The sequence below is a fragment of the Neodiprion pinetum genome, chromosome 5 (assembly GCF_021155775.2).
Source record: "Neodiprion pinetum isolate iyNeoPine1 chromosome 5, iyNeoPine1.2, whole genome shotgun sequence".
NCBI lineage: Eukaryota > Metazoa > Arthropoda > Insecta > Hymenoptera > Diprionidae > Neodiprion > Neodiprion pinetum.
In genome coordinates, this window is record NC_060236.1 from 15,054,335 (window position 1) to 15,067,597 (window position 13,263).

General features: G+C 38.9%; 1 protein-coding gene across 4 annotated transcripts in view; it reads right to left on the minus strand.

Annotated features, from left to right (window-relative positions):
• Positions 1–3,974: 3,974 nt before the first annotated feature.
• Positions 3,975–13,263, minus strand: part of LOC124218598 (WD repeat-containing protein 48) — an 83,351-nt gene continuing 74,062 nt past the window's right edge. Inside the window, exons 8-12 of one of the 4 annotated variants that reach the window (XR_006883118.1) lie at positions 10,706–10,871; positions 8,061–8,252; positions 7,718–7,964; positions 7,489–7,630; positions 3,975–4,845 (exon numbers count right to left, since the gene is read on the minus strand). Coding sequence is in view for 1 of the 4 variants with exons in the window: in XM_046625202.1 (XP_046481158.1) it covers positions 7,568–7,630; positions 7,718–7,964; positions 8,061–8,252; positions 10,706–10,871 (668 nt within the window). In the remaining 3 variants the exon portion in view is untranslated. Of the gene's footprint in view, positions 7,631–7,717; positions 7,965–8,060; positions 8,253–10,705; positions 10,872–13,263 lie in introns of all 4 variants that reach the window. The other 3 variants (XR_006883117.1, XR_006883116.1, XM_046625202.1) reach the window with 3 other exon arrangements.

The window sequence follows — 13,263 nt, forward strand, 5'->3', positions numbered from 1 at the left end:
ACTCTTTCTCTCCGCCACCGCTCCCTACCTTATCTACCTGCCGTCTACCTGTCTCTGCTCTATCCCCCTTCTTACTCCCTAGATGTCACCGCCTATTTTTGTCTTATCCTTCCCGTTGCCGTCCGCCGGCTCTTTCTGCCTAACCTCAAAACTCTCCCCCTTTTTTCTTTTTCAACTGTCCTTCCCTTCTATTCCTGCCTCCCTATTCCCTTCACCCGTCCACCCGTCTATGTATTCCCCGCTCCTTCTCTGCCCTATTTCCTTTCCTCCTCACCTTTGCTATCCTGCTAAATTCTCGCCTCTCCACTCACACTCTTTCTCACACCTGCCACTCACATCCAAAACGGAAACGGAAGTCACACTTAATTAACGTATTTTCTGGTTAAAAGTACAAAAACACCCGTGAATCACGAATTTACCACACAAAACTCTCTTCAACTGTGACTCTCGCTGGCACAAAGAACATTATGAAGATGAGTCAGCGGGGACAGGCCGGGCGGCGTGATTTTTATTATACTCTCTGGAATGTGGCTCACCCTGGCGGGAAGTAGCGGTACTACATTGTAATCTCGAAGAACGAGACTCGTAATATAATAACAGGTAAAAGGTAGATCAATTATACCTTACCATTATTTCTTCGTGCTTCTACTTCTGTCATACCTCAGCCATACTTCCGCCATACTTTAACTATACCTCAGCCTGTCGTGCCTCGCACATACTTCTGTCATGTGGATAGGAATAATATGATTTTTGTACCGAAGTAGAGAGCAATGCTTGCGTTTCATTCTGACCAAATGCGAGTCATTTCGCTCTTATGCATCACGTATCAATTTGTTCGACAACTAACGAATCCTGAAATGCAACCGCATATTTTCGCCGAAAATGATTTCGATTCTTAGTTTACTGTCCCCGGCTTGATCATTGCGCGAAAATAACCCTGGGTCGTGGCAATCTTGCGCTCGTTGTTACTGCTAGAATCACAGAAAAGTTGGTCACCCGTGTGTCTTGTTGCCGCGGAAATATTCGACGTACGAAAGTAAATACATGGTGTCAAAGTTAATCAATTTTCTTGCTTCGTTCTCCAGAACATGAATAAATTGATTGTGGTGTAAAATAAGAGTGAAATGCCTTCGACAATAAGGCTTCACTTTGAACAGAATCGCATCTTCGTACGGCATCACAGCTAGGTTACCCGGTAATAAATTCAAACGAGCCCATTGCATTCTGCAAAATCTTCTACGTTTCGAACTTAAGCTACCTCCATAGCCAAGAAAACTTATCCCGTATATTTTTACATAAGATATTAGATGGGAATAAAGAATCCCATTGTGAGGCGTGTAACACGTTTGACATTTCGAAAATTTTAGAATCTTTGATAGACTCGTTCAAACTGTGCGAACATAAGGACCTCAAGCCTTCCGAAGCTAAAAAATACTAAAGAATTGCAATTTTTGAGCTACATCATCATGTCGTCGGCAAACGGTAATAACGGAATCTTGATCAGCCGGATCGGCCACGCGCGAACGTCCGCTAACCTCCGAGCTGAACCTCATGTTATGCTGTTTTCGTGTTGATTATCATTTATATTTTTAAATGCGGACGTTTTTGTCACGCTTGTCTCAATGCAGATATTTTCAAACTACTAATCTTGCTGCTCGCCTAGCTGCAAACAGAGAAAGTCAGTCCGACGAAACCCATTGCGCAGAATCGTCAATGACATATCGTGTACCGCTACCTGGACTCTGGTGGAGTTGGCGCTGGTCGATTTTGCCAGATATTTCAATTCCACCTGTTCCGCCAGTAAGTACTGAATTTTCGACAAAAATTTCGAATTTTAGATTTATTTCTAAGTGATGGGTTTTACCGATCCCAAAAAATTTTTGATATGCGCACTTAGGATTTTGCGTATTTTCCGAAAAAAAATTCAACCATACTTTTAGTCCCAAAATCGAAAATATTTTTTCACACGCAAAAACGGTTAATCTCAAAAAAATGTCGACCTTGTGACATTACAAGTATTCAAATATAAGAGAAAATGTTTCGGATTTGACTCGACGAGAGAGAATTGATATTTGATCAGTGTGGTGGAACGCGCGGTGAATCCGGAGCGTAGAAGCTGAAGCAAGGGACTCTGCGAGAAGACGCCAAACTGGACAGTCCGCCAACGATAATCCTCTGCAGTAGTTGAAAGTCTAGTGTTTTTCAAAGTTTCAGAGTTCAGTATTCACAATACGAAGTTCACCGCCTATTTGCTGAGTTTCCAGTCCTTGCTGCTATTATCGCCACTATAATGTGTGTAAGCTCCGGATACAACTGATACATCAGTGGTAACGATGTTGTGAAACCAGAAGCTGCACATAAGAATTCCAACTGTCTAGCTAACGAGAGCGAAGGAACGAACAAGAACAGGAAAGGCAAGTGACTCGAATGTGGTAGAAGCTGACAACAGCATTCAAAGACTAAGCCCAGGAAAGCAGTTTATTTTTTAACGTATTGTGTATCGAAGGCGTATTTTTAAATTGTGTAAACGGTTGGACGAATGAATTACTTTTGATTATTTAGGTTTACACTTTTATTTCTACCATTTTATTTTTACAATCTTATTTTTACAACACTGTCTCTGTTATTTACCTCTAATTCATTTATTTATTTTAACGAATCGTTCATTAGTAGAATAAAGTGTCACAACCTCGCCATCGGAGATATTGTCGCATTTCCTTTAAGAATCATGCAACAAGATTCTCAAAATATCACAGGGCTAGATTTTGGAGGGGAGTGGCCACCTCATCGTGGTCACCCAGTATATATCATTATCATTTATTCACTTTATTTCTTTAATTTCAACTCACACATAGACCATGTGGGTCTACAATCCAAATTCACGGAACTCAGGCTCGTGAAACTTTACTGACCACACGTAAGGAACGTGAGAAAAGAGAAGATGAGTAATTCACAAAGTATCATTTAGAATTCAAATCTGCATTCTTGCAACGATGTGGTCAGCATTGCACCGATTGGCCTCTTCAAGAACAATCGTCTTGCAGACATCAAAAGAGAATATTAACCAAATAAAACAAATTATTTCAATCACGCATAGTGAGCTGGCACGACCCAAAACATAATTCTAAATCAAGACAGGCTGCGCGAGAAATCATACCGAGACCTAAACACCACAAGGTTTGTAAATAAAACTGAAGTCGAAAATCACGCAGTGAAGAATAGATTTCTCGCAACGTTCTTCTCAGAACGTAACAGTGTATCGAATGCCATGAAAATGTTTTTCGAACTGTTCGAAATAAAAATTAATTTTACAATAACCTAATATTATGACTTCGTTCTTCATCCCACACTCCTGTCAATTCGGCGTGTTTTATTGCGAGTTTGAAGTTGACGCTAAAGATTGGCCGCTAAAAAGAGCGAAGTGGAGTTAAGAGGGCTGTTATTTACGCTACCACTTGACAGAGGCGCTGAACGCCATGTACACAAAAATACTGCTGCCGTGTGGCAGCGTTCCTGATCCTTTTTGCGTAGACTGAGTTTGAATAATAGCGAAATCAATTTTTGCTGCACTATATCGACGTAATTTTGCTAGAAGAATCGATTGCGCGCAGTCCGAATACGTTGCGAGCAATGGATGAAGAGTTAAAGAAAAATCGGAGAGCGAGAGATTTCTTCGTAATTTCTCTGCTGTTGATTCTATGGGTCTTTTTCACAACTTTCTGCGTTCCTGCGGGTCGCGTTATAATGGAAAGGGTCGTACAAATCGTAATTTCTCTGCTGTTAGTATCACGTTTTTTTCGTGTCTTTCTGCGTTCCTCTTGATTTCAGACTAGCGCCGCCACAGTTTCACGGTGAAGACGGAAAGCATGCTATTTCTCAAGCAATTTCGACAACACGTTGAATCAGATCTCACAAGTACAATTGACTACGATAACCTCGAGGATGACTTCGATGATCTTCAGAATAAACTCGTAATCTGTAGATTCTTATTTATTGGACAATATCAATCTACAGCCTACAATATTTACAAATATGAATTTCTTATGTTCTAAATGGATCTGAAAAATCATATAACTAATAACAAGGTGCAATAACTTTAACGTCGCGAAATATGTAATATTTTCGATTTCTAAGAGTTTTTTTTTTTAATACGTAAGATAATAAATGTTCAAGGAAAAGCTGCACTTTCTGTTATTTTTCTCATCGGCATAACTTCCTTACAATTAACGTGCGGTAATGATGACTTCTATTAGTTTCAACGGAGGTTTCCTTTAATCTCCATAAAAAAATCATCCCATTCAAACAAGTAGCAGAGCAAAATAGTCTTTGAATTAAGATTTGAACAAAGTTTGAGTGCTATGTTTGTCAAAGGATGCTAAATAATTAATAATGTCACTATGAGTGTAGAATGACTTTCCCAATGAGAAATACAACGTAGTTGAATTTTTTTCTTCTCATCGAGAAAATGCCTTACTCGTACATTTCCTGATTACGCTTGAACGGAGTCAATAAAATCTACCAACACTAATGGAGTAAACACTATTGATCTACTATAATTTGGTCACAGTTAAGTTGGAAATAAAATCCTATTTTCAACACGGGAATAAAGCTGATTATTCTCTTGGTGCATAATCTACTATGTCTTTCAGGCATTCAACAATCTACAATTCATGAAATGGGACTTGCTACAGAAATCCATCAACGTTGGAGAAACTTGGTTGCTCTATGGGTAAGGTAGTTGAAAACAGACGTCCTTTCAACACCAGCGCCATTATACAACATCTAAAATATCGAGTGGTCGAGGGAAATTTAATTTGATACTCCGTCCAATCGACATCCGAAAACCTGCAATCATGGTTATTTACTCAAATGTAGCATCTCCTTGATTGTAAATTTTTCTTCAACAGTAAATGCAATAACAGTACTTCTTTAAAAAATTGAAACACAGTATAGACAAACATAACCATAGACTAATTAGTGTGTGTGACCCATCATTTCGTAAAACTATTTGGCGAATGTTTAACATTACTTTGGCTGCTTAGATACAGTTTGATTGATTATAAATTGACATGTATTTATTTCTCGGCTTCATAAGGTTTTATTTTGTCTGTTTAGACTGCAGTTGTTAGTGAAACCGCCTAATAGACAAGAGAGATTTTGGCTTACATGAAAAAAGCACCACAATTACTCGTTTTAAGGATTATTCAATTTTACATATCCTATATGTTACATTTGGCAAAGATCACTAAAAAGGCAAAAACTTTTTGGCTAAATGAGATGACAAAGGTGGCGCACGGCGATGATGAGTTACCTGAAACTGATTGCAAAGCAAATCTTCAAGTGATAGACAATATTTTTAAACTAATGAAAATGTTTCATGCCCGCTAGCTTACAAAATGTTTCTTTCGAAAATTTTCATTGTTACAATTATATACTCACATGTACATAGACAGGAAAGACTATTTACAAATGACATGTGAATTTTTCGTGAATGGTACGACTTACGTGAACATAATAAGATATTACATTATCGGTATCATCGTCATTAAACTAGTTTGAATGTATGAATTTTTAAGAATCTTGTCAATACATTCATCGCAAGTGAAACTGATGCATTCGAAAATATTTTATTAACACTCTATACAGATTCATTCTAGTTAGAATTATGAAATTAACAAAATCTAGCACTACATTCATCCGATGTACTTTTCAGCTACCCGTAATTTCTGCAGATGAATAAGGTCCAAGTCAAAAGTTAAAAATAAAAAAAAGACGGTACAACGAATCTCCATCAATGTTATTAGCACCATTGATAGTAACCACGAATAAAAATATAATCCTAAGATCTGAAAGAAATAAATTTGAGCAAATGCAAATAATACAAGCTAGAATATAAACCATTTGAAAAATGGTTTTATAATTGAAACGTTGAATATGATTAAACTCCGGTATTTTTTATCCGATTCTAGTGTCTTCAGGTTCGTGTTGCTCGCTGACCTCCTCATTCTCGAATCCTCACGGATTATTGCAAAACCATTCCGGAAATCTTACGTTATAGTGTAGGTATGATGGACAAACGTAACTGTTCATGAACATCTGTAATGCAATACTTACACAAATCTGTTTTCATCAACTCCAGACATAATTATTTGTGAAATGTTTTTCAGGCGATCCGATAAATAAAATAATCTCAAAAACATTAGAATACGATAAAAAAAAAACACCAGTTCAATCATTCTGAACGTTTTAATTACAAAAAATTTTCTCACTTTGTTGATAGCTTATGTTATTCGAATTTGTTTAGATTCATTTTCATTGCATCATAGAGACGTTGTTTCATTCGTCTTCATTGGCGCATATAATATAGCTGAATTTTTTTTTAACGTTTCTTCTTTTTACCAACTTGTGATTCAGATGGTGAAGCCCATTCATACTTAACGAATACAATGGAATAGTCGACTATGAAATTATCTACTCAAGTGGTCATCGAACATCCCAACCTTGGCCTTATCTAATTTCATTTCCAAACAGTCACTGCCCACTCGAAGTTTGAAGTTGATCTCAAGTTTTAAACATCCATTACGTATCTCAATGAATTAATTAAACTGAACTTAGTAAATTTCCCAATTTCTGTGTGCTTCTGCAGATGTCAGAGTTTTAATATGTAGCGTACTTCCATTGACAAGAATTGTTTCGTTGTCCCAATATCTAGTAATGGTAATATCTAGTAATATCATCAAGGTGTGTAGTGAAAACTTGAATAGTGACGACAGACAGCTTAAAATTCTATCGCCATACCTACGCACTGAAAAACGGTAAAAAAGTTTGATGCGAATATAAAAAGTGAATATAAAGAACAGTAGAAAAATATTGATACATCCAGTTTTGAGTGGTTTCCGTAGCAATGAAAAAACCGAACAGTCATTGAAATTCATATTTTCTTCGTATTTTCCATGTAATTTTTCAGAAGTGGCAAAAATTTTCCTACATACCGAACTCCCTATCTACCGTCTAAGGTAATGGGTGAGACAAAACTTCAATATCGCAAAATGGCAGTTTTTGTAAATATTTTAAATGTAAAAAATCAAACGTTGCCTTGTCCATCAAGTGTTAAAAGTAGATCATGTTAGTTAGGTTGGGCTCCTCTGTCTGAATTTACGTGAATATGCCATCATCCAGTGACACTGTCTATTTTCAATATGTTAATATATTACATGCTCTTTATTCACGGATTTTCGAATCTCAGTGGCAACATGTGAAAACTTAGATAGTTTACTGATTATAATTTTTCCAATATATCTGGGGATTAACTACATTCTAGAAGTGAACGTCAGAAAAGTTTTGGGATAGTTTTTACTTTTTTTCGAATAGTCATTGACATGTTGAAAAATCTTTAAATCATCGCCCTCGACTCACTGCATTATCATCCGCATACACACTTTACAAGTCTTCTGCGAATAATTTTCGAGGATTAAATGAAGTACTCACTCAGAGTTTTATTGGCCGTAATGCCATAGTGTCGCAATGTATATCGATAAGTCTTCGAGGGCTCTGGTCCAGGTTTTAACTATTTGATTGGTCGATAATGGAGTGTTAAATCGGCAGAACTCTTCCATATGAAATGTCTCACCTGGAAGTATAAACGAGATGGAGTATTTTGTCATGAAATGAAAAATGACAAATAAGACGCCGTGTGAATATTTTAACAGTTCTTTACCGTTCTCAAGTCCATAGATGGATCCAAAACCTGGTCATTGCAGAGCAACTCAACTTTCTCTTCTGCCAACGATGTGTTATCCGTGTTTGAGTCAGCGTTCGTTCTATCTCCAGCTGGAGATCCACCTGATACCGTATTTCCAGCACCAGTAACTGAACCTGAATCACTTCCAGCCCCCAATACCTTATCATAGACGTGTTCGGCAACTTTGCGTACCTGTATAAAGTCATTGGCAATCAGGCGATCCCTGTAAACATTGATATTCCATTATTTACATTCGATTAGAAATTCATTCAGCTTACTCAACTTACTCAACATCAAAGAGAGAAGAAATAAAACATACTTTTTCAAACTCTTCACCCCAGAGGTGGAGTGTGGCAAAAGGTAGAAGGGAATTTTAATAAATTTCGGTAGATTTTTATCCACAACGATGTCCACCACCCAGGGAGGGACAGTCTCATTTAGAAGAACGCCTTCCGTTTCTCCAGCTGCATCGCGAACGAGCAATCTGTACAGAGTCCTGCCACCGACCTCACTGTAAGCAAACAAGCTCGGTACGTGATTTCTTCATCTGGGAATAGTTTCAACAGTTTCAAGACCTTCACGAGAGGATGACCACCCCTAGTCCCAAGGGACCTCTGTGAAGCTGGCTCCGCCACATAAGAAATATGAATTTTACCATATAAAATAATTAAATACTAATTAGATACTGATTAAATGCTGTAACGCCGAATTTGTCGCTCCGCGTTTTTTTAAAAACACCCGTGACGGAGCCACATCGCAATATCTACTTGGTGGATTGACACGTCAGCAAGCCATTATCCTCGTAGTAGTCTAAGGTTAGATTTGACGGTCACGGGTTATGTTATGTTTATCAAGTTTGAGTTTCCTTCGCGCTCAGCCGACTATATCGCTGTAGGTTTTACTGTGTTGCCAACGTAACTGTCTAGTGTATAAAATTAGCCGTCTCAGATTCATTGTTCCGACGTGTACGTCACTAAATACTAGACCTTGTTTCGTTTTTTTTTTTTTATGGAAAATCGCAAGCTGTTTTTTGTAAATTGATAGTGACTAGATAATATTAAAGGTAGGTATTAGTATTATTGTTTACAGAAATTGTCATCACCAGCGGCATATTTTTGAAAGGTTGCTGAAAAAATTCTATTTTCAGATTGGAATACCTGGAAAAATCAGGGAATTTGAGATTCAAAACGCATATGAACCTTAGATAAGATTCATTATTCTTTTATGTATATGTTGGGGTTAGTGAAGGTGGATAGTCGGGGTCTGGGGAGTCGCTCATCTTATTTGGAATGCTTCCTTCTTATATCTAATTAGACTATCATAGCAGCGGATAGGCGTAGGGATTTCGAGACCCTCTTGGTCGTTCACTCTTGAGCCTCGGACTCTAACTGAGCTCCCTTGTGTCGACTTCCCTAAGGTAAACTCTGTGTTGTTCTTCTGGGATTAGCAAAGTACCTTACCTGTCCTCTGCTATGTTACAAAACTCCAAACTTGGAGTCGATACTCATACGATCTAAAATCAAAACAAAAATAGTACGTGCGTCAAGCGCTGAAGCTGCCGACTACTTGCGCCGACATATATAAATATTATATGTACATTGAAATATCGACGTTTTATTTCCGTACATGTAGGAACAACGTAACGGAACTCACAAAGGTACCATTTGCACGTACTTGTTACCCCGCTCTTTACCATGTACTGATTCTTACTTGCAGTATACAACTATGAAAACAATGCCGGCGATATTCGAAGGTAACAGTGTAATCGGGACACGAGTGCGGGTGAATGTTGACGGTTTCGGATTTTGGAGATCGCCGCACATAGCACACATAATATCTTGTAATTCCTGCCGGGAAAAGTTTGATATGGGAAGCCAGTATGAACCCCCGTATCTAAAAAAAATACTTCCAAAAATCAAAAAAAAATAAAACAAATTTGTGGGAATATAAAGGAAATAATTGCCTTTCATTTATTTGTTATTAGTAACAGCAACAATTCACGGAATGAGTAATCAACATTCACATTTTTTCACATTTTGATTGCACTTTTAATTCCAAATAGCATATAATTTGTATTAGCAGCCTCAATCAATCACATAATAATTAATCAATATTCACCATTTTCACATCAGCAGTTCTGTTTCTAGTGGTTCCTTTTTGAATTTCGAAAATAAATTATGATTTATATTATTAACTTCAACAATTCATGTAAACAATGATACATGTTCACTTTTTTTATATTAGTTGCCTCATGAAGTTGAAAAATATATTTTAAATTTTTATATTTTACCCACAGGTGTGTGTGAAATCACATTTTACGCACGCAAAACAAGGCGTTAAATCGAATTTCACAGCAATACATCGAAAGAAGTACATCATAGTAATCCAGAATTATTGACTAAGTACGTATGGGCCATTCCTGCAATTATCAACCAATGACTCGATACTCAAAAATTCGATTTCTCTGATGGTTTGACATCTCGTAATATCACCTAAGATTAGAAAGTCTACTAAATTCCAGCTTCACACAGATAATAGAAAGAAAATATTTAGAAAATAACAAACGGCGAGCATCAAATTCGGGTTTTGGGTATTCTTGGAGCTTCTAATTAGCATTAAAATACTAACGTATAGTTACTTTTTCGAAATCACTTACCCTTAGTAGATATTTCGATGTGGCGCTGCTAGCTTGCCTCTGAGCTGGCACTGCCACAGGTTTTTGTTGAATAAACGCGGAGCGACAAATTTGGCGTTACGGTATTTAATTAGCATTTAATTGTTTTATATGGTAAACTTCATATTTCTTATGTGGTGGTGCCAGCTTGATAGAGGTACCCAAGTGTACAAGACAAAATAAGGCATATCAAGTCACTTGGAGCCACTTCAGTGGTAGTTACCCTCGGAAATGTATTCATATTGCACATAAATTACCGTGCATAGTCAATGTTGTAAACCAAGACATACCTGAAGATAACAGGCGTATGTCCAGGTACTGAGAAATATGGATTCCCTCCTCTCGTATGCGTTGGACCATTCCCGTCATTACCATTTCCTTCATTTTCATCATCACCATGTAACGGCCTCCACCAGTGCTCCAGAAGTGCTTGAAGTAGTAGATTTCCATAGTTTACTTTGAAAGAAACAAATTAATAAAATTAGGTTAGATAATATAAAATTTTCAAGCAGGAAGTCTGCTCTTCAATGTATTGTACCTACATATTTTCAAAATCTATAAGCGCAATCGAATACTACCAGTCATGAAGTATCTGTATATTTTCATGTTTCTCTTATACATTTTATATATTTTTCTTACATTTCAATTTCTTAGTCTCATTTGAAGTTGAAAAAAAAATTTGTATCATGATCTCGATCAAATTTATGAAATGTGCGCCAATCTTTGAGGAAAAGTGGTTGAAAGTGGTTTATAATTCCATTCTGTTGAAACTTGTTTTAAACATTCAGCGAAAATATACAGATCTACCCTTCTTCTTGAATTTGAGAGAAACTCGAACGAAATCCAAGAAGCAGTAAAAACTTCATCGCGCTTCTCAAATCAGGTCATACCCTTGAAAATTAGACCGAGTATTTATTTATCATTAGGTATACAATAGGGAATGAGACTTCCGTTTCCGTTTTGAATGTGAGTGGCAGGTGTGCGAAAGAGTGTGAGTGAAAAGGCGAGAATTGAGCAGGATAGCAAAGGTGAGGAGAAAAGGAAATAGGGTAGAGAAGGGGCGGGGAAAACATAGACGGGAGGTCGGGTGAAGGGAACAGGGAGGCAGGAATAGAAGGGAAGGGCAGTTGAAAAAGAAAGAAGGGGGAGAGTTTTGAGGTTAGGCAGAAAGAGCCGGCGGAGGGCAACGATTCGGATGAGATAAGAATAGGCGGTGACATCTAGGGAATAGGAAGGGGGATAGAGTAGAGACAGGTAGGCGGCAGATAGATAAGGTGGGGAGCGGTGACGGAGAGAAAGAATATGAGTAACGCGGGTGACCAAAAAGAAGATGCGAACAGGGAAGAGGAGGAGAGAAAGAAAGGTAGGCCGGGTGCAGTAGCAGCGTTAGGGAGGGATAGGAGTCATAGTCTGGGATCGGCGACGACGGTGCTAGATTTATGGAAGAGAAAGCAGAAGGAGGACGGGAAAAAAGGGGAGGAGGATGTAGACGAGATGCAGGAAAGAGAAAGAGTATTTGGGAAAAGCAGGAAAGTGCACCGGTCGCCGGAGGGTAAGACAGGGGAGGAAGGGAAGGAAGAGGGAGGGGGTATACAGGATATGCTAAGGTTGATTAGGGAAGAGCTAAAGATAGGTCTAGAGGAGGTCAAAAGGCGGGGAAGGGGGATCAGGGAAGAAATGGAAAAGATTAAAGGCGAAATGACTAGAAGGGAAGAGCAGTGGGAAGTAGAGAGGGGGGAGATGAAGGAAATGATAAGGGATCTGGGTAAAAGACTAGAAGAGGTAGAAAAGCGGAGAGGGGGGGAGATAGAAAGGGTAAAGGAGAGGCTGATAGAATTAGAAAAGAAGAGTGCAGAAGGCGGGGGGGAAAAGGCAGGTACAGGGGAATGCGGAAGTGGCGCAGGTAACGGTAGATAGGTTAAAAGAGATGGAGTGGGCCATAGAGAGGAAAGAAAGGGTAGAAAAAAGGGGAAATATAGTAGTGAGAGGAGCGAGACTAGAGAAGGGAAGAGAAAAGGAAGGGTTGAAAAAGATTTTGCAGTTGATAGGGGTAGAGGTCAAGGTAAAGGATATGTGGGAGCGAGGCGCAAAAAAGGGGGGAGAAAAGGGGATATGGATAGCAAGACTAGGAAATAGGGAGCAAAAGAGGCAGGTAATGGGAAAAAAAGCCTCCTCAAAGGGAGGGAGGAGAGAATAGACGAGGATCTCACCTGGGCAGAGAGGAGAATGAAATGGAAGTTGACGGAGATAGCAGCTGTTGAGGAGAGAAGGGAAAACAGAGTGAGAATAGGGTATGCAAAGATCTGGATGGAAGGGAAAATGTAGAAGTGGGATGAGATGGGAGAGGTGCTAAGGGACGGTACAGGGAGAGCGAGGGAAGAGGGGCAAAGGGAGGTGAGGGGAAAAGCAAGGGAAAGCGATAGGGAAAGGTCAGCAAGCGAGGAAAGACAATAGGGAAGTATAGAAGCTCAGGGAAGGGTACGTAGGGAAAGGCAGTCAGGGGAATGGGTAGTGGGGGGGACAGAGGCAGGTGGGGAGGGAGATAAGGAGGAGAGAGAGGGAAGTAGGCTAGACAGAAAGGGAGGGGTGAAAAGTAGCTTTTTGGAATGTGGTGGGGCTCGCGAGAAGGGATGAAGATTTCTGGAGGGGACTAGGGGAGTGGGATGTAATATTTATAATGGAGACATGGATAGAAAAGAAGGGGTGGGAAAGGATTAGAAATAAGTTGCCAGCAGGGTATAAATGGGAAGTGCAGTATGCGGTTCGAAAAAGTAGGAAGGGAAGAGCAATAGGCGGAATGCTGTCAGGGGTAAGAAGGGAGATAGTAAGTGGGGAGGAAGGGAGGGAA